General features: G+C 31.1%; 1 protein-coding gene across 16 annotated transcripts in view; it reads right to left on the bottom strand.

Moving 5' to 3' along the window:
• Positions 1-24,185, bottom strand: part of LOC144963412 (uncharacterized) — a 59,541-nt gene that overhangs the window by 6,989 nt on the left and 28,367 nt on the right. For 3 of the 16 annotated variants that reach the window (XM_078897401.1, XM_078897411.1, XM_078897402.1), the window contains 8 exons: positions 23,403-23,495; positions 22,578-22,637; positions 18,042-18,107; positions 13,691-13,774; positions 12,431-12,598; positions 11,289-11,324; positions 8,597-8,674; positions 6,847-6,864 (listed from right to left, as the gene is read on the bottom strand). In XM_078897401.1, the coding sequence (XP_078753527.1) occupies positions 6,847-6,864; positions 8,597-8,674; positions 11,289-11,324; positions 12,431-12,598; positions 13,691-13,774; positions 18,042-18,107; positions 22,578-22,637; positions 23,403-23,495 (603 nt within the window). Of the gene's footprint in view, positions 1-3,567; positions 3,590-4,528; positions 4,692-6,846; positions 6,865-8,596; positions 8,675-10,440; positions 10,494-11,288; positions 11,325-12,430; positions 12,599-13,690; positions 13,775-18,041; positions 18,108-22,577; positions 22,638-23,402; positions 23,496-24,185 lie in introns of those variants that run through there. The other 13 variants (XM_078897406.1, XM_078897415.1, XM_078897407.1 and 10 more) reach the window with 8 other exon arrangements.

Here is a 24,185-nt window from a genome sequence, read left to right as displayed (position 1 = left end):
AACTGTTCAATTGTTCAATGAAAAACATAATTTCATTGTTGGCCAAAGTACGCAAAAACTGGACAAAAAAATAAATTGATAAATAATTCATTAAATACACAGGTAAATAAATAAATCAATACATACATAAATAAATAAATAAATAAATAAATAAAATAAATAAATAAATAAATAAATAAATAAGAACAGAGATCAGTAAATCAATTCAAAATCATAAAGAAGAAAAGAGAGAGGAAAAAAACGTGTGGACTTTTCCTTCACCTCGAGGTTAGCCTTTGTTTATGCCAAAAAAAATTATGGTCAAAAGTTACAGTAATGAAGGATGGGGGAAGAGAAGGTGATGAAAGTTTAAATCACTCAGCATCGCACAATCAAACAAAAACAAAACAAAATCCTGAACCATTACAATAAACGTAGAACATTTTCAAAACACAATGACAAATTTCTTTCAATCGGGATCTGCATGCAACAAAGACAATGATGGCGAGTCTGTTTTTTTTTTTTTGTTTTTTTTAGAAAAAAATTGATTTCAAATTGGTATAAAAGTTGGAATGTTTTATTTAAAAGAATAAATGAATATCTAAATACAAGAACAACACAAGTAATAAATAAATAAATAAATAAATAAATAAATAAATAAATAAATAAATAAATAAATAAATAAATAAATAACCACAACCACGGAATATATACATTGTTTAAGTTAGTTGAGGCATTCTGCTGCTCACTGACTAAAAACCTTGCTGTTCATTTTGGACAGAAATTTTTACTTCAAATGTCGATGAATTAAGATGATCCTAAACTTGTCAAAGAATTTTAAGCCTAAGACTCACATTTAAGAATTTTCAAAAAGTTGACAACCATCTCAGTGAATCAATATTTGACATTACAAAATTTTCCGGACAAAATGAAAAATAAAAGTGTTTTGATGTCCAGTATGGGACAGTATTTACAAAGAGAAAAATAAACAATCTTCTCTTAAAAACAACTTGGGTATTAATGCTGCCATACTCTGAAAAAAAAACAAAAAAACATTCAAACATTTTGGCCAGAAAACTCGTCATTCAAATGTCGGTCGATTAAAATGACCCTCAACTTTTTATGTTTTTGCAGAGTACAGTAGTATGATGAATCACTCCCTGCTGTATTATGTACAATTTATGAGTTGAGGCATCTATCACGGAAAGTAATATAGTATTTCTACCATCCACCATCGTCATCCTCATCGCCATCACAATTAAAATCAACAAAAAACAAAATAGATTCAAATACATATTCAGGAGAAAATACCTCCAACCTTAAACAAAAGAAGGAAAACAATTCACCACCATAAAGCTTTCTATTAAGAACTATCACATCAGAAAATATCTTCAGAATCTACTGTTACGATTGAAATCTCCAAAGCCAGCATGCCATTAAGTCAATCAAGGTAAATCATGTTTGCGATAAAAAAAAATGAAGAGAAAAAGAAAGAGAAGAGAAAATAAGCAGCTAATATGAAGTAAGCATTTAAAATCTGGATACCCAAATAAGTAGAAAGAGAACAAAATATTTGAACATTGAAAATCAATCGTAAGACGTCAAAATGTTATTAAAATCCCATTTATGCGAGACATATCTGAAAATAGGTCTCTAAATACCATGCTCTAAGATACCTATAATATATTTATATGTCTCCTGGTGATTTTTGTTTGTTTGTTGCTTTAGGTCTCTTCCAACACAATTGAGGTTATATGAGAGACCGCTGAAACAAAAAAACAAGCAATCTAACAAAAATAGTACAAATGTCAATCAAAAGCATAACCTAAAGATATCATAAGCTAAATTATAAATAACCAAGAACAAACAGGCAGAGGATTTACAGGAAAAAAAATATCCCCTGTCAAAAATACAATCACAAACCAAAGAAGCAGGATAGGCTAGTAAAGAGAAGAAGAAACGACATCACTATCGGATCGTACAACCATGCGAACATCATAGGTATATGATTCAAGGGTGATGCTCCCATCCAACCACCCGCTCTCCTGGTGATATCATACAGTATTGAACCAAAATTCAATAAAACAGCCTCACCAAGGACCATGTTACTCAATAATAATAATAATAATAATAATAATAATAATAATAATAATAATAATAATAATAATAATAATAATAATAATAATAATAAAAATAATAATAATAATAATAATAATAATAATAATAATCTTTATTGTCGAGAAGAAAGGCAATTCGTGTTGTGTTTATAATTACAATGCTCTACAAACAGCACAAACTCATGTCATACACATAACAGTCAAGCGGCGCATTCAAACACACAGTGTACACACCATCTTCCGGGCTCAAAAACACTTCATTTAGTAACTTAGTATTTAGCTTTGACCTAATGGATATTTTCATATAATAAATAAGTAGTACTCCACCTCCCCCGAGTGTGCATATATAATTTTTATGAACAAAGCCATCTTTGCTTACCCCATACGCACTCGACTTTCCAATTTTCATGTCCATAAAAAATCATTTTCATAGTAATCAAGACTGGGGTTTGAACTCTAATCAACCCAATGTATACCACTTAAATATCATTGATACATCAGCTTGACACAGTTTGTAACAGATCATAACTCAAAAAATATTTTACAAACCTATCATTCTTAAGCTAACATAACACTCATGTTTCAGCTTTAGCCCTTTGTCAAACTGAGAGCCAGTCAAGCATAATCTTTGTAACTGACTAAAATACAAAAATAGAGACATGAACATTACCTATTTGTAAATTTAACACTTTTTTTTTAAAAAATAATTGCGGTAACAATAAACCACACCAAATGGATAAAATATGTATATATAAGAATAAATAGCTGAAAGCATTTTAAGGAAAAACTGAAACTTTATCATGTCAGCTGTTCCAAAAAGGAAATAAAAAAAGGTACCTAATCAGTCTTTTAAAAAATAATTGTGATTTTCTTTTTGGCTCAATATATGAGTATGAGTAACATTGAGATGGCAAAATAACTTTGTGCTAATGTGTTTATCAAATCGGAATAAAATAAAAACTTCAAAATCGCATAATTCAAATTTAAATTCATACAGCGTTTACAAATGATAACACACTGGGCCATAACGTTATATACTATGGTAAACACCTCTGACGGATTAGATTGACTATATTATACCATAGACTAGTAGATCTTTTGGAGCATAATATTATTCACTGAAGTGGAAAGGCAAACATTCAATTCAGTTAAATGCAAAAGCCAAAAGCCGTGATTACGAAATCAGGTACCCAATCATTTGACAAAGTGTACTCCGGTGCTGGTCTAGATTAGATGTCCTTTTTTATCTGATAAGAAATCTTAGTTCCTTGTCTCGTCAATTTTATTCTTCCTTTTTGTTGGGGGGGGGGGGGGGGAACACTACAATGTTTTATGACTTTTTTTTTTCTTTGTTGGAACATCAAATTAATATGAAAACCACTCCCATCAGTTTGAAAAGACATTCAAATTTGGAGCCATGTTAAACCAGAGGATTCAAAAGAATGTAAAAAGCAAAGTCTATAGATCTAACCTTAGTTGTGACGAGTCTTACTCTTATTATGTGAAAATAAAACAAAATAAATATCATAAATAAAAAGGTTGGGAAGGGAGCACACATAAAGTAAAGAGGAAGGTTTGCTCACACGATGGTGGGATGGAGGGAGGGAAAGGGTAAACACAAAGGCTTTTTTAAACGTTCATTTTTTTTCTTCTTATCTGTAACTTTTCTGACGCTAAAAAAAATAAAATATTTCTTGTGTAACTTGATTCTCATTAAATCTAATATTTACTTTTCACTCCGTTTAAGATAATAAATTAGCCAATATCGTATTTTACTTTGAACAATTTTCAAAGTGCATGAGTTTGTCTCGTTCCTTTTTTTGCGTGAAGCAAAACCTCTCAAACATCTGTTTACTCGAAAGGCCCAAAGTCACCAAGTTATAGAAACAATAAAGAAAGATGATTGTCCAATGACTTTTATTGTTTTGTTTGTACAGCTTTTACGGCCCTTGCGGAAATATTAGGTCATTTCAGCACTGATAAAAAGGAAGATGATATAGAGGGAATATTTTGAATTTGAAGTTAAAAGCACCACAGAAAGATCAAGACAAAGGGGACTGGTTCAAAAAGGGAATAGAAGATTCCACAAGCAATCCACCGATGTGCCTATTTTGACATAAACTAAAAGTCAGATCCAAGCACAAGTATAGGATTCCTCTATGAAGGATACGCTTAAATGTTACAGAGAATACATTCTAAACTAATGACTATAATAGTTCATAACAGAGAGATGATTTACAAGAAAATAAAAATTCTCAAAAAAAAAAGATAATTTATACTTGACTGTTTTCCTCCCAGCTAAGAATCTCTGCCAGGATCAGGGAGGGGGGAAAAGAGCAATTAAAAACATAAGACAAAAAGCAGCGTGGAAAGGTAAAACAGATAAAGGGGATAGAATGACACAGTAAGTGAACTCTCCACTCTCCACCCACCAGGGAAGGTCAGAAGACCTCACCAATCCCAAAATCTCAAGTCATGAGCTTTTTAATCCATTTCATTTCCATTTAGTATCCATTTCACATAGTGCCAAATTTTCCTTCTCTGCAAAAGTTGTTGAATGCTGTCTGAGTATGTCAGCCTTCCTTATGCTTAACACTGTTTTTGGAAGATGGGTCACAAATATAGTGACAGTTATACAAACTATTTATATTTCATATTATAAATATAAGAGGGGCAGCTAAAAAACCCCACTGTTTTATATACTGTAACTAATTTAAAATCAAATATTTCAGGTCAAATGTTCTTTGTAATTCTATTAAGTGGAGATTGGAGATATTTAATCTTTTAATTATTTTATTTATAATTATTAACTTCTCATTATTTAATCATTCACAAATGAAGGGAAAGATTGCCAACTTTTGACAATAAACATATTCATATTGCTTTTTATCGTTTGTAGGAATTTGACATCGATTTGCCTCAACCATAAGTCGTATTGACACATAGGAGAAGGCAGAGACCAGATGATGCATAGTAGATGATAGAGTGAGGGTTCATCAGAGCCAGCAACACACTTGGGTCACATGCGCATGAGAAAAAGTGGGGCGAAGGGGACAAGTCTGAAGTAGAAACAGAAGTAGATCTCAACACCAATCTTATCACAATCCCCAAAGCCATCAAGAGTCGAGGCAGGGGTCTGATTTCTCACACAAGAATGGAGACAACTGTTTAGGGACGGGACAGCACTCACTAAATACACATGAATGCAGAAAATTGAAAGGAAAATGAATAATCATCATTTTCCAAGGAACTTTAGCACAAACACACAAAAGGACAAACTAGCATGCTCAACAAAATATGAATGTGTCCCTCTTGTCAAAGGATCTCGACGAGGACAAAGACAAATCAACGGGTTTTTTTCAATCGAGGACAAGGACAGAAAGCCACAGGGTGAACAGGTAAACAATTACACGATAGAAGATACAACACAAGCAGGGTGTCCAGCGAAAAAATCAAAATAAAATTTATGACCTTGAGGAAAAATCTATGGGCTTGGAAATAAACATATTTAGATAGCCAAATTTTCTTCTATAATCATTGTTTGATGTCCATTTACCTAAGCATCATATTTCATTAATAAACCCATTTCCAACACCTTTAATATCGTTTATCCATATGCTAAAGTGTGTGTATATATATGTGTTTGTGTACGCGTGGGTGAGTGGGTGTTTGGTGTGTGAGAGAGAGAGAGAGAGAGAGAGAGAGAGAGAGAGAGAGAGAGAGAGAGAGAGAGAGAGAGAGAGAGAGAGAGAGAGAGAGAGAGAGAGAGAGAGAGAGAGGGTTGGGGGTGTAATATTTCGAAATACTTTTTCTTTCCTCTAATTTGATGTCCAGAACTATTATACCACATGCAAAATGTAATAGCAATAGTAAAGGTAGAACTGTTTGTAGTCATAGGGTGCTATTGGGTAGTAGCTGAAGTGGTTGTGGTGGTGGTGGTGGTAGTAGTAGTAGTAGTAGTAGTAGTAGTAGTAGTAGTAGTAGTAGTAATTGTTGTTGTTGTTGTAGCTATGGTGATGGTAATTTTAACATTGGCATCTCCTGAGATAAGGAAGGGCCCTGCAAATGGAGGGGGCATCCATGCTGATTTTAGCGATGGTCTAACCTCCTGTTTAGTTCACATGGGGTCAGAGATCCCCAGAGACTTATCAGGTATCACTTTATGAGCCGCAGAGAAGAAAACAGACAACCGATGCAGTTCACCATGGTCAGATTGCATGTCTGATTAGTCTATGATTTTTAAAATAAAGCGCTGTCATATTTTGCATTGCAATTTTATCCCCCCAGATTCAATTCCTCAATGAACTTTATAAAATGGTATTCTTTAAATATTCACTATTTTACAACTTTTCTATGGCCGAATATGCAAATTTACGACTAATTATGACTTTTACAACCAAGACAGAAAATTTACGACTTTTTAAAGACTTTACGACCTTGCTGGACACCCTGATATGACCCCACTAACTAACCCCTACTCGACTGCCCAACAAAGTTATCTGTCTTGTTTCTACAGGAAATCATGCAGTTTACCATAATGTGGGGATGGGGGGTGGGGATTTCATATTTTTAAAAATTAAAATATAGTGTGGAGTGCATATAATATAATTGAATCTAATCTATATGGTGTTTGAATATATCAACCCTTAACAAATATCAAACCAAAATACCCGTAAACAATAAGAGTTATGCCCCTGTCACCTGATTTATCCCATTTAACAGGTTACAAGTCTAAAAGGTTAAAACTCACCAGCACGCCAAGCTGTGCCTAAATAACAACAGTTAGTATTACTGAATTAAGCCAAAGTTTAAAGAGTTTAAAAAAAAAAAAAAGAATATTTCTACATTCAAACAAATTAGTTGCACATCAAATTCAGCTTTCGATGAATTTTTTACTTTCCAGTTTTTAAATTATCAATTTTATAGCTTTTAATTCTTTTCTATTATTTTGTTTTTTCATATATTATTCTTTTCATTTATTTATGTTTGACAAAAATCTCATTTCTCTAGGTTTCCCTATTAACAGCTAAAAATCTGAAAAGATGTCAACTTTGCCAGATAAAGCATAAAGAAAAATATAAGAAAAAAACCATCACAAAAATGTCAGCCTGTCTCGACCCCCCAGTGGAGGAAGGCAGATTTTTTGTGATGGATTCTTTCTGCTTTGTCTGGCCCTGTTCCACACAGACCTGTCCAAATCTTACACACACCATTGCATACTCCCTAAATTGTCACCTATTAACATCTAAACATTTATAAATCTTCTTCAAATTGTTATCAGAGTACATACTAGACAGGCATGCCAAATTGAAAACTTCGAATTTTTAAAGTAATTTGACAAGGAAATTCGTAATTTCTGAAATTGTATGCGAACAATCACAATATTATTATTATTATTATTATTATTATTATTATTATTATTATTATTATTATTATTATTATTATTATTATAGTAGTAATAGTAGTAGTAGTAGTAGTAGTAGTAGTAGTAGTAGTAGTAGTAGTAGTAGTAGTAGTAATAGTAGTAGTAGTAGTAATAGTAGTAGTAGTGGAAGTAGTAGTAGTAGTAGTTGTTCTTCTTCTTCTTATCATTATTATTATTAATAAGTATTACTAAGAATTAAAAATTCGTAATTTTCCATAAAATTTCGTATTTGGCCATGAAATTTGTCTAAAATTCGTAAAATTACGAAAAATGTGTAAGATTCGACATGTATGACTAGATGATCCCATGTAATCTATCATACCAAAATGGTATTATGTCGGGGTGGGTCTGATGCTTTGTATTGAATTTTACCCTCAACTTGTAATATTTGAGTCCAAATAATTGCCTGGTTTTTTTTTGAGGAAATTAAGGTTTGTTTTAAAAACCTCAAGTAACTTAAACTCTCTGATTCTTACTATGACGACTTTCAACTCAATTTCTTTCACCCAATTCATTCCGACATAATACCAGATTCAGATGACAGATCAAAAATATGGAGTATTGCAGGAATTTAAAAAATTTGTTCCTTCCTTTTCTTTATTATTATTGTTGTTTTGTTTTGTTTTTTTTATATCTAAAATTTTATGAAATTTATCAAGTGGTCAATATTAAAGTTTTCCAATATTCTGATAGGGTTCCTTATAGCTCAATTGGTAGAGCATTCGCTTCAAATGCAAATGGACCAAAATCGATCCCAGGTAAAGTCCAGAATTTATTTTGCTGACCCCCCCCCCCCCCTCTCTCTCTCTCTCATTGTAAACCCCAGCAGTGATTGGGTAGCCAAGTCCATTAGAGTTGGCAGAAGGCACTTTGCGATAGACTATCATGCCATCCAAAGGGTGGCAAGAAAATTACTATTGTCAGTTTCACACTACAGAAACTGGGATATACTTAAGCTCCATGGGCCGAATGGCTCTATAGGACTACAAACAAAAAAACAAAATAATTTTTAAATAGATAAATATAAGTATTCTGCTGGTAGACAATTGTCTAATAGCATAGCTAGTCGACTCACCAGGCGTTCGCTCAGTTGCTTGTTAGCAGATATTTCTTTCTCCAACAGTTTTTGTTTTTCCAACAGTTTAATGCGGAGCTACTCGGTGGGGTTTTGTTGTTTTGTTTGGGTTTTTTTGGTGTCAAAAACAATAAGGTTAGATGTAAATAGGCAAATTGTTAAAAAGACACGCATCAAGCAGTATTCCTTGATGGCAGCATACTTTCTAACATAATTATTATGACTACATTAGGTAGCACAAATTAATATAAATAAATAAAATACTAAAGTTATGTTGTTAATAGAAGCACACAAAATTGCAACGTAAAAAAAATGATCTATTTCATAAGCAAGATGTACTAAGTGAAGCAAATCAAAAGAATGTGTATGAAAATTTTAAAAAGGTCGACTTTTATAAACAAAGACATTGATATCTCCTCTATGCAGACAATTTGAATAGTACAAGAGATAACTAACTACTTTTCACAAAGAAACTGGATATAGGGTATACAACGTAGAGAAGAACTTTTACAAAATAATAATAATAAAACAATCTGGGATGTGCAAGAATGTGAAATATAAATAAAACAAAATATTCATAGTAAAAGGAAGTTGCTTATTTCTTTAATATGAGATGAATGCATTATGTATCCCCCCCCCCCCCCCCCTTTCACTCATCTTAAAAATAGTTTTTTGAAAGTCTGCGGCTAAACAGCATGATTACTAGGGAGAGTATTAAAGAGGAATGATGACAGCGACTTATAAATGATGGAGAGATAGGACAAGCATATGAAACTATTCAAGATTTCATGAACTTGTTACTACTAGGACTTCTTAACATATTCGATATTGAAAAAAAAATAATTAAAAACATTTTTAAATTCATCAACACAGGAAAGACGAGTCTTAACAATTACATAAATGAATAAAAACAATGAATAATCATCAAACATTGAGCGGTACCTCTACTACTTGAACTGAAGAATTGGAGATGACTTTGAATGTTTTAAATGCTACTAAGTGACATTTTCTGAACAACCTTTTATCCAAGTCATAAATAAGGAAACACACACACACACAAAAACATTTTAATTAACGCACTGCTTCTCTTTGTGGAATCTGGATTTTACTAATAGTAAATATAAAAGAACAGCCTTATTTTAAAGACAAGGAAATTACCAGACCATATTACACAGGATAAATGGGAGCTATGTCATGTTAACTTTATATCTTACTTCCAAAACAGTGAACAATGACAAAGAATACTTGAGATATTCAGAATAATGCAATATGAAATTAAAATTTATTTTTTTTAAATCGATACACACAAAAAAAATTTTAAAAGGAAAGAAAAAAAATTATTTATCAAACTTATATTTATATTTTATAGTTTTCAAATGATTTATGTTTTGATAAAAAAAAAAAAAAGAAAAAAAGAGAGAAAAATCGTGTCTGCGTAAATTATGACCAACTTCAGTATCATCGATTCTCTTGGGTTCTTTATGTAAATTAAATAAATTTCTTGACAGCATCATTACGAGAAAGAATATTCCCTTCAAGTAAAAGCGAAACGAAACAGTTTATTACGAGGAAGATATCTAGCAGGGTTAAACTAAGTGAGTTTAGGCAAACACACACGATTGAGGACTAGTTGTTTTGTCTATATGAGTTGTTAATTGAAACACACTTGGGGAGAAAAAAACTAAAAATATGATACACGGTGGGAAAAAAGACGGTTTCAAACATAATATATATATATATATATATATATGTGTGTGTGTGTGACTTTGGAAAAAATGGCTTGAAAGGCATTAGAAATGTTAATCACAGACAATATATATAGACTGCTTTTATATAAATCAGACCTGAACATCTATTTTTTGTCTTTTCTCAACGGTCTTGCAGGTAACCTCTTGCGCTGTTGAATTACAATTTACCACAGATGAACATCAAAAATCAACAATAGCAAATTTTGCACCCTTGCAGCATCTCATACTGCCTTTTCTTACTCTTTCCTTCTAAATCGATAATGCACTGTTTCATCTGTTTCAGTTTTTTTTTTTTTTTTAATCTTCCAAAGTGTTTCACAGACTTCCTATTTCACAGTTGATTCAGATATTCGAAAGGACAAGTTAAAAAAGGAGAGAGATTGATACACAAGTCTAATAAAACTGCAATACTGTTGGTTAAAATAAAATAACACGGATAAAGATTTGTCAAAATGCTTCAAGTTGCACTGAATACATAACAAAATCAAACAAAACCCCCAAAAAAATGATGTATCGAATATTATTTCATATGACATTTTGAGGAGAATGATAGTGTACTTCTAAAAATACAGAATGAATAAAATGACGAAATTTACATGAATATGAAAAGAGGAAATGGGGAAGTATTATAAAAGTGAAAGTCAAAATTAACCTTCAGCGGTGAGATTAGTTACAATTTAACTTCAAATTAAATCACAAAGAGGGCATTAAGAGCAAAGCAACTAAGGCTTCACATGTCACAAGCTGATATTGCTCTCTTGAGGAATTGGGTAGGTCTGAAATTAATTCAATCTCACCTTTAAAAGGTTAACCAAACAATAAGTATAGATAAATATAACCAATACAAATGAGAGATATTCTTTTAGAAGAAATTAATCTTATTAATGAAATCATCAGAATTTTTTTTCAGAATGAAGAAATAAAACAAGACACTAAGACATTACCTGTTCAGTTTCTTCTACTTCTGATATTGCAGACGCCTAAGGAAGACAAAAATTTCATAAACATATGATCTTCATTCATTCATGCAAGTATTTCAAACCATTTAACATTTTAACAATTCTAGATTCAACACTATGCACGATAAAATGCATTTCAATTATTATTTTTATTTTCTCCAATGCTGATGTTAGGCGACATACACATACATGCAAGATGCTGTGGGGGTGTGTGGAATCTAAATTACATATTATTATACAGTGCTAACCAAAGCAAACGGGAATATCAATGAAAAATCATCTCAAAAGAGCAGCTTTCCAAGTTTTAAAATTATCATCCTATCTGATTTGCCTGGCACTGTATTATATATACTTTTCCTATTTTTATCACAAGAACCCGGCCTGCTATTTAGCTCTCCAGTGTAGCAGACTATTGGTTTTGCAGACTTCAATGTGTGTGTGTGCGTGTGTGTGTGTGTGCATGCGTGTGTGTGTTGTGTGTGTGTGTGTGTGTGTGTGTGTGTGTGTGTGTGTGTGTGTGTGTGTGTGCAACAAAAATGGACTGATTGTACAAATCAAAGTGGAGACCAAGAATCAGTTGATCAAACTTTATACAAATTTTAATATTTTGACGTTCCCTTTAGAAATAATGAAATCGATGAACTATGAATGAAATGAAGAATTGTGGGTTTGAGATCATTGCAGGAATTAAAAATTCACCTTGCTTATTAAATTCTTGATGTAGATCCCATTTGTTTACGAAAATAGAAAACCACGTCATTTTTTAACAATAAATACAAACGACATTTTAGGATTGGTCCTAGCCACTGTTGTTGCCATCTTCTTATTTTTGATAAACCTATACAGGCATTGACAGCATGCTTAATTTGCATTCATAATTTTTTTGAACCATCATAACATATCCTTTATCTCATTAACATTTCCAGATTTTTAAAATAATAATCAGGAAGTGTTCCTGAAGATGGGTTCCATCCCCAAATTATTTCATTTAAAAGAGGCCATCCATGCACATCGGACACATTATTGTACAACTCATGTTTTGATAATAAAATCCTGAATATAATTCTTTTTTACTCTTTTTTTCTTTTTTGTTTGAAAGCAGTGGATGACTAAAAATGTTTACTTACCACTGATCGCGTTTCTAGTTGTTCTTGTAATTTGCGCACCAACTCCTGTTCCTGTGTAAGGGCATCGTGGCCAGTCTTTATGATGCCGTTTAGTTTGACTGTGTTCATTGACAGTTCTTTGTTCTTTTTACGTTCTTTTTCCAATTGTTCTTGGAGATCTTTCAATCCCTATAAGGGTGGGATGATAACATTATAGTCATTTTTTTTAGTCATTGATAAAACACCATTTCAGACTTCTAAAATTTTATATTTTTACTCATGAAAAATCCCTTCCCGGACAATTTTAATTCTATCACCAGATTAAAAAGAACATTTCAAATAATCAGAAAAATTTTCTCAAGACTTAAATTTTTTTTTAATTGAGGCAAAACAGAAAAAAGGTTGATATATTTATAAGTGTCCTTATAAATAAAATAAATAAAATTCCCTTTATTCATCCCAAAGGGGAAATTTGTCTCTAGGGAAGACTGGAATAACCCAGGCATTAGCCGCAGTGCACGCCGCAAATTGGGCTAAGGCAAGGTGACTTTCTCAAGGCCACAAGAGGCGGGTAGTCGAACTCGGTACCTTTCGGGTAAGAAGCAAAGACCGTACCGCTGAGCCACACTGCCCCTAATATTAATTAATCAAGTAATAATATTGTGTTTAAAGAATAATGTTGTGATTAAAGAAAAATGTCAAGAGGTCTTTTTTGTAATGTAACAAATGAAGACATGAGTAAAACGTAGACCGTCAGAGCCTTAAGGCCCATAAAGCCGGAGTTTATCCTGGTTTCTATAGCGTGAAACGGACAACAGCAATTGCTTGTTACCCTTTGGTTAGGACACTAGTCAATCGCAAAGTACTTCCCACCAGATGGAACATACCCAGCTACCCAATCACTGCTGGGGGGGGGGTGGGGGGGGGTGGTCAGACTGCAACTGGGATCAATCTCAGTCACTTTGCATGTGAAGTGCGTACTCTACCAACTGAGCTATCGGATGAAGACATGAAATTCACCTTCAATGAAATGAGATGGGGGTTTTATTTGGGAGGGAGGGAGGGAGGGGGTTCAGTCTAAGCTAAGACACCATTACCGCCCTCCTCACCCCCAACCAACACACATACATACATTTCACTGAATCAGTTGTTTTGTGTGGAGTGGAGTGGAGAAGAACAAATAGGAATGTGCATTATGCAAATTAGGATGGTAATTTGAATTTTATGATAATAATTACAGAAATAAAGAAAGAATTGCTCCAGGAACGTAAATTGTCTTACCATCTCTTTTTCAGTGTTAATCACGATAACTCTGTCTTTGGACTGGGCAAGCTCAGATTCCAAGGTAACTATTTTTGTTTGTAGCTAAAGTAGAAAAGACAAAAAATAATAATAATGATAATAATAATAATAATAATAATAATAATAATAATAATAATAATAATAATAATAATAATAATAATGATAATAATAATAATAATGATAATATTAATATAAATAAATAGTATATTAATATTCACTGATAAAGCACACACTAAAACTTCCTCATACTCATTAACAGAATGTTATTTTATGGAGAGAAAGAAAAAAAAACAAACAAGGACCTTATTACCCCAATCAATTTACTCGGATTGACACTCATGACACATATTCCTACTCAAATTGGCATGTAAAAAAAAAAAAATAATAATAATAGACTCTTATAGAGCGCACGGTATCCTCAACAACGAGGCTCTTGGCGCCGTCGTCTTATCATAAATTCTTAAAGCGGAGACTTCTAAAACGTCTTGATTAAAATTCATCATGCTCTCAGCTTAATAATTTGCTTTATAATTGTCATGTACTGTATTTATCACCAGCTGTTGTTGTTGTTGTTGTTGTTGTTGTTGTTATTCTTCTTCTTATTATTATTATTATTATTATTATTATTATTTTCTGTTATTACTATTATTATTATTATATCATTATTATTATTATTATTATTAGCATTATTATTATTATCTTCATTATCATTATTATGGTTATTGCTATATTATTATTTCCATCATTATCATCATCCATATTATTTCTACTACTATTGTTATAAGAAAAGCAAATAATTTTCTCTGGAAATCTATTTCTTCTATAGACAATATATATTGTTCAAATATTACAATTTTGTCTCATGAGCTATACTGAAAATAACAATTTCGGTTTAGAAATAAATATTGGAAAATCCTTATCATTACAAGGATGAAAAATAGCACTTTTAAAAAAAGACAGAAGAAATTCAGAGTCTCTATAGAACAGAAGGACTCTCTAGTTTGTGTTTTTTTTTCTTTTTTCATAATGGAGGTAAATGAAATGGTTGAAAACTGCCATGCAGAAGGACTAGTGCTCAGCATAAGGAAACGATTGACTATGTCAGTGACAGTAAAATTAATATGGAATGGAAGGGACAGGAAAGGTTGGTGGATTCGAGTCTTTTTCTCCAATATCCGTACAATGGAAGATACTTTTTATTTAACAAAACAAAATATATATATATTTTCTTTCCCTTTTTCTAACTTTTTAAGTGTCTTATAAAAAATAAGTACAGAGCAAATCATTGAGAATATTCGTGTTTATTTATAATGATAAAATGTAACGATACTACAAGGAGTAAAAATGACTCATAATTTGAAACAATACAAAACTGCCCAACGTTGACGATAATAATAATAATAATAATGATAATAATAAAAATGATAATAAAATAATAATAATAATAATAATAATAATAATAATAATAATGATAATAATAATAATAATAATAATAATAATAATAATAATAATAATAATAATAATACTAATAATAATACTAATAATAATAATAATAATAATACTAATAATAATAATAATAATAATAATAATAATAATAATAATAATAATAATAATAATAATAATAATATTAATAATAATAATAATAATAATAATAATAATAATAATAATACTAATACTAATACTAATAATAATAATAATAATAATAATAATAATAATAATAATACTAATAATAATAATAATAATAATAATAATAATAATAATAACAACAATATAATATACACTATATTGTTGTGCATTGTTTCACATTATGAGTATTTTTAATATTTTCGTTATATTTTGACTGGCCCACTTATTTTAGCTTGAGTAAGTAATAAAAAAATGGAATAATTTAAGTTACGAGCATATTTGAATGTCATTACAATTACAAATATATCATTAGAAAAAAATGGATGGTTTCTCTTCACTTTTCATTTCTTTTTTTTTTTTTTCTTTCTTTCTTTTGTTTCTTGCTTCTTTTTTTTTTTTTAAAGTTTTGTTTATTTGTTTGTTAATTTTTGAAATCCCTACAGAACATTTTCTACATAAAATCATATAAATAGAGCGATCATTGAGAAACAGATTATTCAAATCTCAAAAACGACTCATGGAGAGACCTAAAAAAAAAAAATAGTCTGTGCAAAACTTTTCAGAAATAAATGATGAAACTGAAATGAAATAACACATTTTACCACATGGATATATATCGATAGCAATGACATAGATGTGAATAAGGACCCGTAACAAAACGTCAAACAATAAAAAGTAAGAAATCCTAGAATAACCCCAGCCGGTAAATATTTCTTCAATGCAAAACAACATTGAGATAACAATCGGTTAGTAAGCATATAACATGAAATGGGTGTGGATAAAATTGGAATTGCAGCATGATAGCTATTTGAATGAATACATTTGGTGGTACACATTCAGTTCCTTTATTGGAGACCAAATAGTAATTACAAAAACCTAGCCTCACAGGACTGATAATTCAGTGTTGCGGTTTGTTGTTTTCATGAATTGTGAGTTTTGTTCCCTCATAGAAAGCATTCAGCCCTAACCAAACGGTGTTGACATGGGTGTTGTCTTCATAATAGTGTTCACTAAGCGACAAAATCTGTGACAAATGCTAATATAAGTGTTGAATGGTTAATCAGATAGGTGGAGAATATTATTATTGTGTCATTTCTGTAGGTAGACAATCCAAAGATTTCAAGGTGTTCCAAAGCAGTTTGAAATTTTCACAAAGCCATTAAAATATACCTAATATTTCAGAAACCTAAAAAGGAATAGAAAAAATGTTTAAGTACAAGCAGCACATTTAAAGTATGGATAATGGAGCAGGGTGCTGCAAACTTTCCCAATAACAATCTTAATTGTTATGAATTCATGTGACAAGCCAATACAAGCATCATTTAGTTGTATAAATGAAGCTCTGTTATGTTAACCATTTTTAGTTGTATAAGTTGAGAGTGTAAATCATGGGGGGTTTTGTAACATAAAAGGGCATCTGAAGAATATATTAGAAATTTTTATGGAAATATTTAAATTTGGATATATTTTACAAATAATTGAGCAATTAAGAAAATGTGTTCACCCCATTGAGCAACACACCATAATTCCTGCATTTTATTTCAGTAGTAAACCAATATGAGGGTGAGGTGGCCAAGTGGGCAAAGCAATAAATCATCATTCACAAGTTCAGAGTTTTACGTTTGTCCTTCGACATATATATATTTTCCTCCATTGATCCATTAAACTGTTCACTGACAAAACACCTTTCCATTTAATTTCATTTTTACCTTCAAAATCGCTGTCCAAAAAAAGTGATGCGAGGAAATTATTTACTATTGAGTTAAAACAAAAATATTTTCATCTTTTTTCTTTTAAAAATAATGGTGACAAATTTGTCACACACAAACTGACACATTATTTTATACGTCCAATTGCAACATATCCTTTTAATGAGGCTACTATATACATGTTGTTTCTTATCAAGAAGCCTTTGAACCTGTGCTCTTCAGTCCAATGTCATGTACTTGTAATAAACAAAAATGAATAAACTTTTTATAAAATAAATAACAAATACGGAATGTTTCGAAATCAAAACCCTTCTTCAGCCAATAACAAAGACAGTAACAGTATTAATACATCACTTAAAATCTAGACACATGGCAGAACAGTATTTGGCAAAGTCTAGTCAGCAAGTACAATCTCAAAATGTAAACAAAATAGAAGCTTTGGCTGGGTAACAAAAGCACTTGTGCGGAACGGTGCGAAATGTTATATCTATTTTTGTTCATTACTTTTGACAGTCCGCATCTTCTGGAGGCTTAGTATCACTTTGACTTGTGAACTGGTATGTAAATCTTTTACCGGTCTCATCCATTTTACAAAAAGTTTGTATAGTGAATACATATTGACCAAATATGAATATAGCAACTCCAAAAATAAATAAAATACATAAAAGCTCATCATACTTCTTCAACAAATAACCAAAACAAGGAGAATAAAATCTTTCCTTTCTTATATTCTATTTATTTTTGAATCCACTATATTCATTTTTCTCCAATATTTTTACACTCCAGAACATCAAGCAACCCAGGATTAACTTTTACATTTGTTTATATTGAATAAGACCCTCTTCTTAAAATGGGAAGAAAAAAAAAGCACATGCACGGTATGACAAGAATTAGTCAAAATTAATATGAAAGGATCTATATTAGGGCTCCAAAAACAAAAAGAAAAAGAATTCATGTTCGAAAAGAGAGAAAGAGTCATTAGGGTTGAGGCATACCTCATCTACTATACTTGTGAGGGATTTCTCAACACACCGATAAGCAAAACCCAAATCGGATAGATCCTAAAAAAAAAGTTGTAAAAATTGCAAACACATGATATAATCACAAGATAACAACAACAACAACAATAGAGATTGTGAGAATACCTGGGACGACAAAGAAAAATCAAACAACTAAAAGAATATAAAACAACAACACATGCAATTAATCAAAATTTGAACTGATTAAATGTAACTTTTAAAACTTATAAATTGGAGCAAACAACACACAAACATCTCTTTAAAATAAAAAATAAAATGTTTTTGAGAAATTGCTACCAAATTTTCACATGCAATCTTTAATCTTATAAAAGAAGTGAAAAAACTTCTAAATGGTGATTAGCAATATAATGATAATACAAAAATAATGTAATGAAATAAATGCACAGATTAGAAAATCTTTTTAAAAAGATATTTGAAATATTAAAACCGCTGTCCAATGGAGTGTAGACTATTCTCAGCTTAAATAATCAAAATTTTACAAGAGTCAGTCAAGCTAAAATCAGGTCTTTTTAAATATAGTAACAAAAAGAAAATCTACACAACTTTTAAAAATGATATATATTATAATTATAAATATTTATAATTATATATTAAAACAGATAGACCACAGGCTACGAGGGATTAACCTGTTTGTTTTGCTTTTTTTTTGTGTGTGTTATTTTATTCTGCAATAAATTATGATTTAAAACAGAAAGTGGATGTTGAGGGGTAGGTGTGTTTATAATTGAATCAGATCTTTCAAAAAGTTGTCACTCGGTTTTATTTTGTTTTTGTTTTTCATTTATATATTTTATTTGGATCTCACTTCAATAAATCATTGATGCTCTTAAAATTAGCGGCTGCATGGCAATCATAAAATAAAATCATTCATAAAAAGAACAAGACAGACAGGCCAACAATGCATAATCTTATATAAGGAACAGAATAAAGGAATGAATGACAGCTCTACTTTGAATTTTAAACTTTAATTATTCTAACAGGTTAGTGAAAATAAAAGCAACACCAGATTGGTCAGACCTGCCACAGGAAGCAAACATAAAATCAGTATTTTCAATTTTTTTAAAATCTGAATATCAAATACAAATTAAGATGCCCTATAATTTGTTTTACACAAATCAACACTTCAAAATGTAGAGGCAAATCTTTAAAACTTGGAACAAATTCCTTTGGAAGTAAAATACAAGATGTTTTCATCAACGAGAGTCTTAAACTCTGGTTAAGAAAAGTAAGAGGACGTAAAAATCCTATTCTTGTTAAACTTGGACCGTGAGAAAAAAATGTATTCTTATAATTTATTATTATTTAAAATATTTACAACAATGTTTGAGACAGTCTACATTAATGTTTCAGGCTTAATTTGCCATCGTGGATTCGCTCCATTACTGCATGTCGAGCACTTTTCGTACCATATTTGTATCAAACACGATTCAATATTCTTATAATTTATATATTTCACGTTTATGAGTCGCAAGTCTGAGAAGTGCGTGCAAGCACTAGTTTTGAGGAACAATTTGACATCTTAAAAGCTTCACTGAAATATTTCCTGGAAAATCTCTTGCAAAAGTCAAAAAATTCTGATTCTTTTTTTTTATGTAATGCAATTTATCAGGGGTGGGACTCTCCAATGCTATTCAGAGGAAAATTTGCCATCAATTACAATTTCAGAGAAAAATTTTGAAGAAAGCGCAAAAATCATGATTTCAACAGAGATAAAAAAAAGCCGTTCTAACTAAAGCTTGGAGTAGTCTACTTACATAGCTCTGCTTTGTGATATTAGTAGATGAAATGAGGTAATGCAGAAGCATCCTCCATTTCCAAAGAATGAAAACATAAAATACGATATCCGAGAGTCAAAAAACAATTTTTGCTGAATTAAGTGGATTGGAGGAAGTATCCCATCCCTGAATCTATTCTCTTCCAATCAATTGTCAGACAAACTGATACAGAGCATATTTGTTGATATTGTTGTTTTAAGACACTAAACTAAAAAAAAAACATTTCAATGATTTAACAGTTGTCTCCTTGTAAATGCAGCTCCAAAATAAAAAAAAATCAAAAGAGTAGAGAGGTTGAAAGCCTTAGAAAAATATGTCTCTCCACAAGGACAAACGAACTCTACAGAACAGCCATTGAATGAAAAAGCTAACCACAGAAAATTTGGTTCCAAATAAAAGAAAACTTAATACATAATAATTGTTCCAGGGGACTTATTAACAGTGGAAAAAAAAAACAATACATAACTTAACTTTTCCAGAGTTAAGGACAGGATAATAATGCTGATAATGATTAGATGTTCCGAATGTAGGAACATGCATACAATTACAATATAAGTCTTTTGGAGAGTTTTTGATTATAATCTTTTAAGTCTAATTCTTAATCTTTAACAAAAGCATACAGCTTTGATAAATTGATTAATATTTTCCATAACTGAAACCATTATCGAACAATACATCAAATGCAACTATTTGGACAACTCATGTTTCCCATGAATTCATTTTATAAAACCACAAAACAAATGCTTAAATCAAGCAACTAAAAATCACAGCATCCGAATGCAAAGCATCAATCAAAATAAAAAATTTTAAAAGCGAAAAAGGGAATTATCTAGCATGGACATATTCTTCGGACAAATCTTGTCTTGTTCCCTTTCTTGACACTTTTATTTACAAATTTTTATTCAATACTTTCAAACAATAATATTTTACTCTAAGAATAACAAATGTAGGAATATTCAGTTTTATTGTTTCATTCCCTCAAAATCCACAGTCTACTAGATTTTTCAGAGCTCGAGATTGGTAATCACATTCAATGAATATGCCACCAGATCATTTTTGAACAATCTGGAAAAATGCTCCCCGAGAAAATTATTTCAATATTATAGCTCAATAATACACTTGGTATATGCCTAATTTCTGACCATTTAACCTGTTCAGATAAATTACAAGTTTAAATTTAAGTTTCCATTAAGCAGAAACCTCTAATAAGCCAGAATTTTAACTACTATGAACTCTAGATGTAGCATTCAAGCATTAGGAACTGGCTACAGATGCCCAAGAAAAAATAAGTGAAACAGTAGCAATCTCTCCCTGTATTGAGCCTTAAGCCATCCAAAGCTTCACCGCAAAAGGTCTCTATAAAAAGTGAGACCTTTCGATAGTTTCTTACATTTATAGACGATCTTTATAAGATAAATTATTCAAAGAGGAAAAAAATTATCTCACAAACACAAAATTCATATTCACTCATGTCCGCTAGTGTTCCTTAACACAAACAAAAACAAACAAAAAAAAAGATCCGTCAGGACTTGGGTAAAACAAAAAGTCTTACTTCAGGACAAAACACATAGAGAGAAACAAAGAAGAAGCAGTTTACGCCCTTCAATTAGCCTTAATCAAACCTCCATAGAAAAAGAGAGAAACCAAAGATAAGAAGCAGTTTACGACCCTTCAATTAGCCTCTATCAAACCTCCATAGAAAAGCTTCAACAAAAAGAATAAATCTACAGTTCATTACCAGTATTATGTATATCCAAAATCATAATGAGATGGAGAAAGGAAATATATTTCTTAAAAACTGAACAAACATTCCCATTCTTTTAAGTCAGGTCTAGTTAGTAACGTATTTTAAATGTTAATAATTCCATTGTAATGTTTTGAGAAAAATGAGATGAGCCCTAGGTGTTATGCTATTTTGTTTGTAATATGTAATAGTTTTTGTTTAGAGGGCTAGCTTTAAATGTCTGCTGCATCTTACTGCATTCAACTCTCTTGTACAACAATGGAGATGATCAAGAAACACTTCTTAAAGCTTTGTAGATTCAAAACCATTTCAAAGTGAAGCTTAAGGTTATATAAATATTTCAACGTAATACTGAGTGAAAAGAATGCAAGCTTAACACTTAACCTAAGAAAAATATCATAACTCAGTCAAAATCTGGTTAATTTCAGAATACATCTAATTTTTTTTAATAGACATCTGTTTGTCATTTATTTCTTTTCAATTCAAAGTAGGATTTATCCCCCCCCCCCCCCCCCCCCCCCCCAAAAAAAAATTTGCTACCATTATGATTCCACAAACAGCTAAATCAAAATAAATAAAAACGCAGTGAAAGCAAATCCAATGTTTTGTCAAAAATTAGAAAGCAACAAAAATAAGCAAGTAATGGACAACCTTTTAAAAACAGAATAAGGTATTAGTTTTAGTATAAATGCATTTCTAATGTTAAAAGTCCGACAACAGATGAAAATTTTATGCACAACTTTGTCAGACCATAACCATTTTCTTCCATTAGATTAAAAAAAAAAAAAAAAAAAAGGAGGATTTCTATCTAAATTGGAAAAAAAAACCCCAAAAAAACAGCCCAAAACAACCATATCAATCACAGGAAAGCAAAACGAAAATAGGAAAATCAAACATGGAATTAAGGAGTGCAACTTTTTGTGCTGGTTGTTTGTCCTCACTTGACATTCAAAGAAAATGTTGAATTTTTACCTCCTTGCTCCCTTGGGTTTCCTCTAGCTTGGATCTTAATGCTGTTAATTCATTTTGTGCCTGTGTGAAGAAAAAAAAGAAAAGAAAAGAATTTTAAAATAACACATTGATATTGATATATGAGAGAACCTTTGGAATCTGTATTGAGAGGTGGAAAAGAAATACCCATCATGCAAGGAGCATTTAACAGTAATGATAACTTTCGCTGTGCTGTAGGTAAGGGCTCATATATATCCTGACCTATAATTTAATGGGAGATGATCTATTTGCATGTCAATCTACTACCCTTACCCTGCCCCCTCCCCCCCCCCCCCCCCCCTGCCTCGAGAGAACCATGTTGAAAAATAACATTACACAGACCTTGATCAAGAGCTTGTGTCAAATTGCACGATCAATTTGTTACGCGATGTACAGATCACGAGACAAGAATCAGATCAATGAAGAGAGCAATCTTACAATCCTGATACCGTAGGATTAATTCTTAACACTAAATGATTACGATGTTGAAATTCAAAAAAAAATTTATTCTGAAAAAATCTTGCTTTACTCTTAGACCCTATTTACTAAATTTACAGCGCTGCATGGCGGCTGATGAAAGAGTCATCTCCGTTTTTTTCTCATCATAAACCCTGAAGATGAATAAAACGAATTATATTTAATATTCATTTATCAGTTATTTATTAGTCTCTATTTAACATTAAACAGCATTTAAACAACATTTTTAAAAGATGTTCCAAGGAGAAAAAAAAAAAAAAAAACAAGAAAGAAAGGAACAGATAGAACTTTTCAAAAAGTAGTACAAATAGATTTTTTAAAGGCTTTTACCCTTTGAAGTTCTGAATCTGAAGACGATAACTTCTCTTTCCAAGACTTTTCTTCAGAAGCTATTTTTTCCTCGTAAATTTTTAAACTATTCTCCTGCAAATTAAGAATAGGAAAATTCATTGGTTAATTAAAAAAAGGTGAGAAAGAAGAAATTAAAAGGGAAGTAGGATTCTAAATGCAAGTGTGTCTCTTCTTGTCACATACGCAATATTAAGCATGATCAGTGACTATGGGTGACAGTGATCCTGAAAATTTCTGGTCACAATTTACACACATTACCCCACTCAACTCAGGTGTGAATGGGTACCTGGCTACTTGGATGGCAGATTATGTAAGAGTGTTAGTACGAAAGGGATGCCTAATAGGCAACCAGCACTTTATGAAATGGAAATATGTTTCCGTATGACTTACAGATGAAATAAATGAAACACTGTTGAGCACATTGAGTGTGATTAATCCGTGGAAATGCACTAAATAAATTTTATTTAATTTTTTACCTAAAACAGAATGTAAATTTTAAAAACAAAAAAAAAGGATGTTCTACACAAATAAAAGGAAATTTTGAGCCATTAACTCTTTGTTGTCAACAACTTTCTATAATTTTTGCATCATCACAAATTGAAAGTAAAAATACCAGGAAGCCATATACTCAGTAAATGAAATGCTGCTCTAGTGTGAAGCAATTAAACTAATATTAATATCAAACTTATAAACTAGATTTGAAGCTGTCACGAAAATAAATAATCTGTTTAATCTAAAATCTATTTCAGAAGTTATCCTACG

Source organism: Berghia stephanieae, chromosome 1 (genome assembly GCF_034508935.2).
Source record: "Berghia stephanieae isolate SIO BIC M18660-M18661 chromosome 1, UCSD_Bste_1.3, whole genome shotgun sequence".
In the NCBI taxonomy this organism is placed as follows: Eukaryota; Metazoa; Mollusca; class Gastropoda; order Nudibranchia; family Aeolidiidae; genus Berghia; species Berghia stephanieae.
Note: the sequence above shows the minus strand (reverse complement) of the source record. Positions and strands in the feature narration are given on the sequence as shown.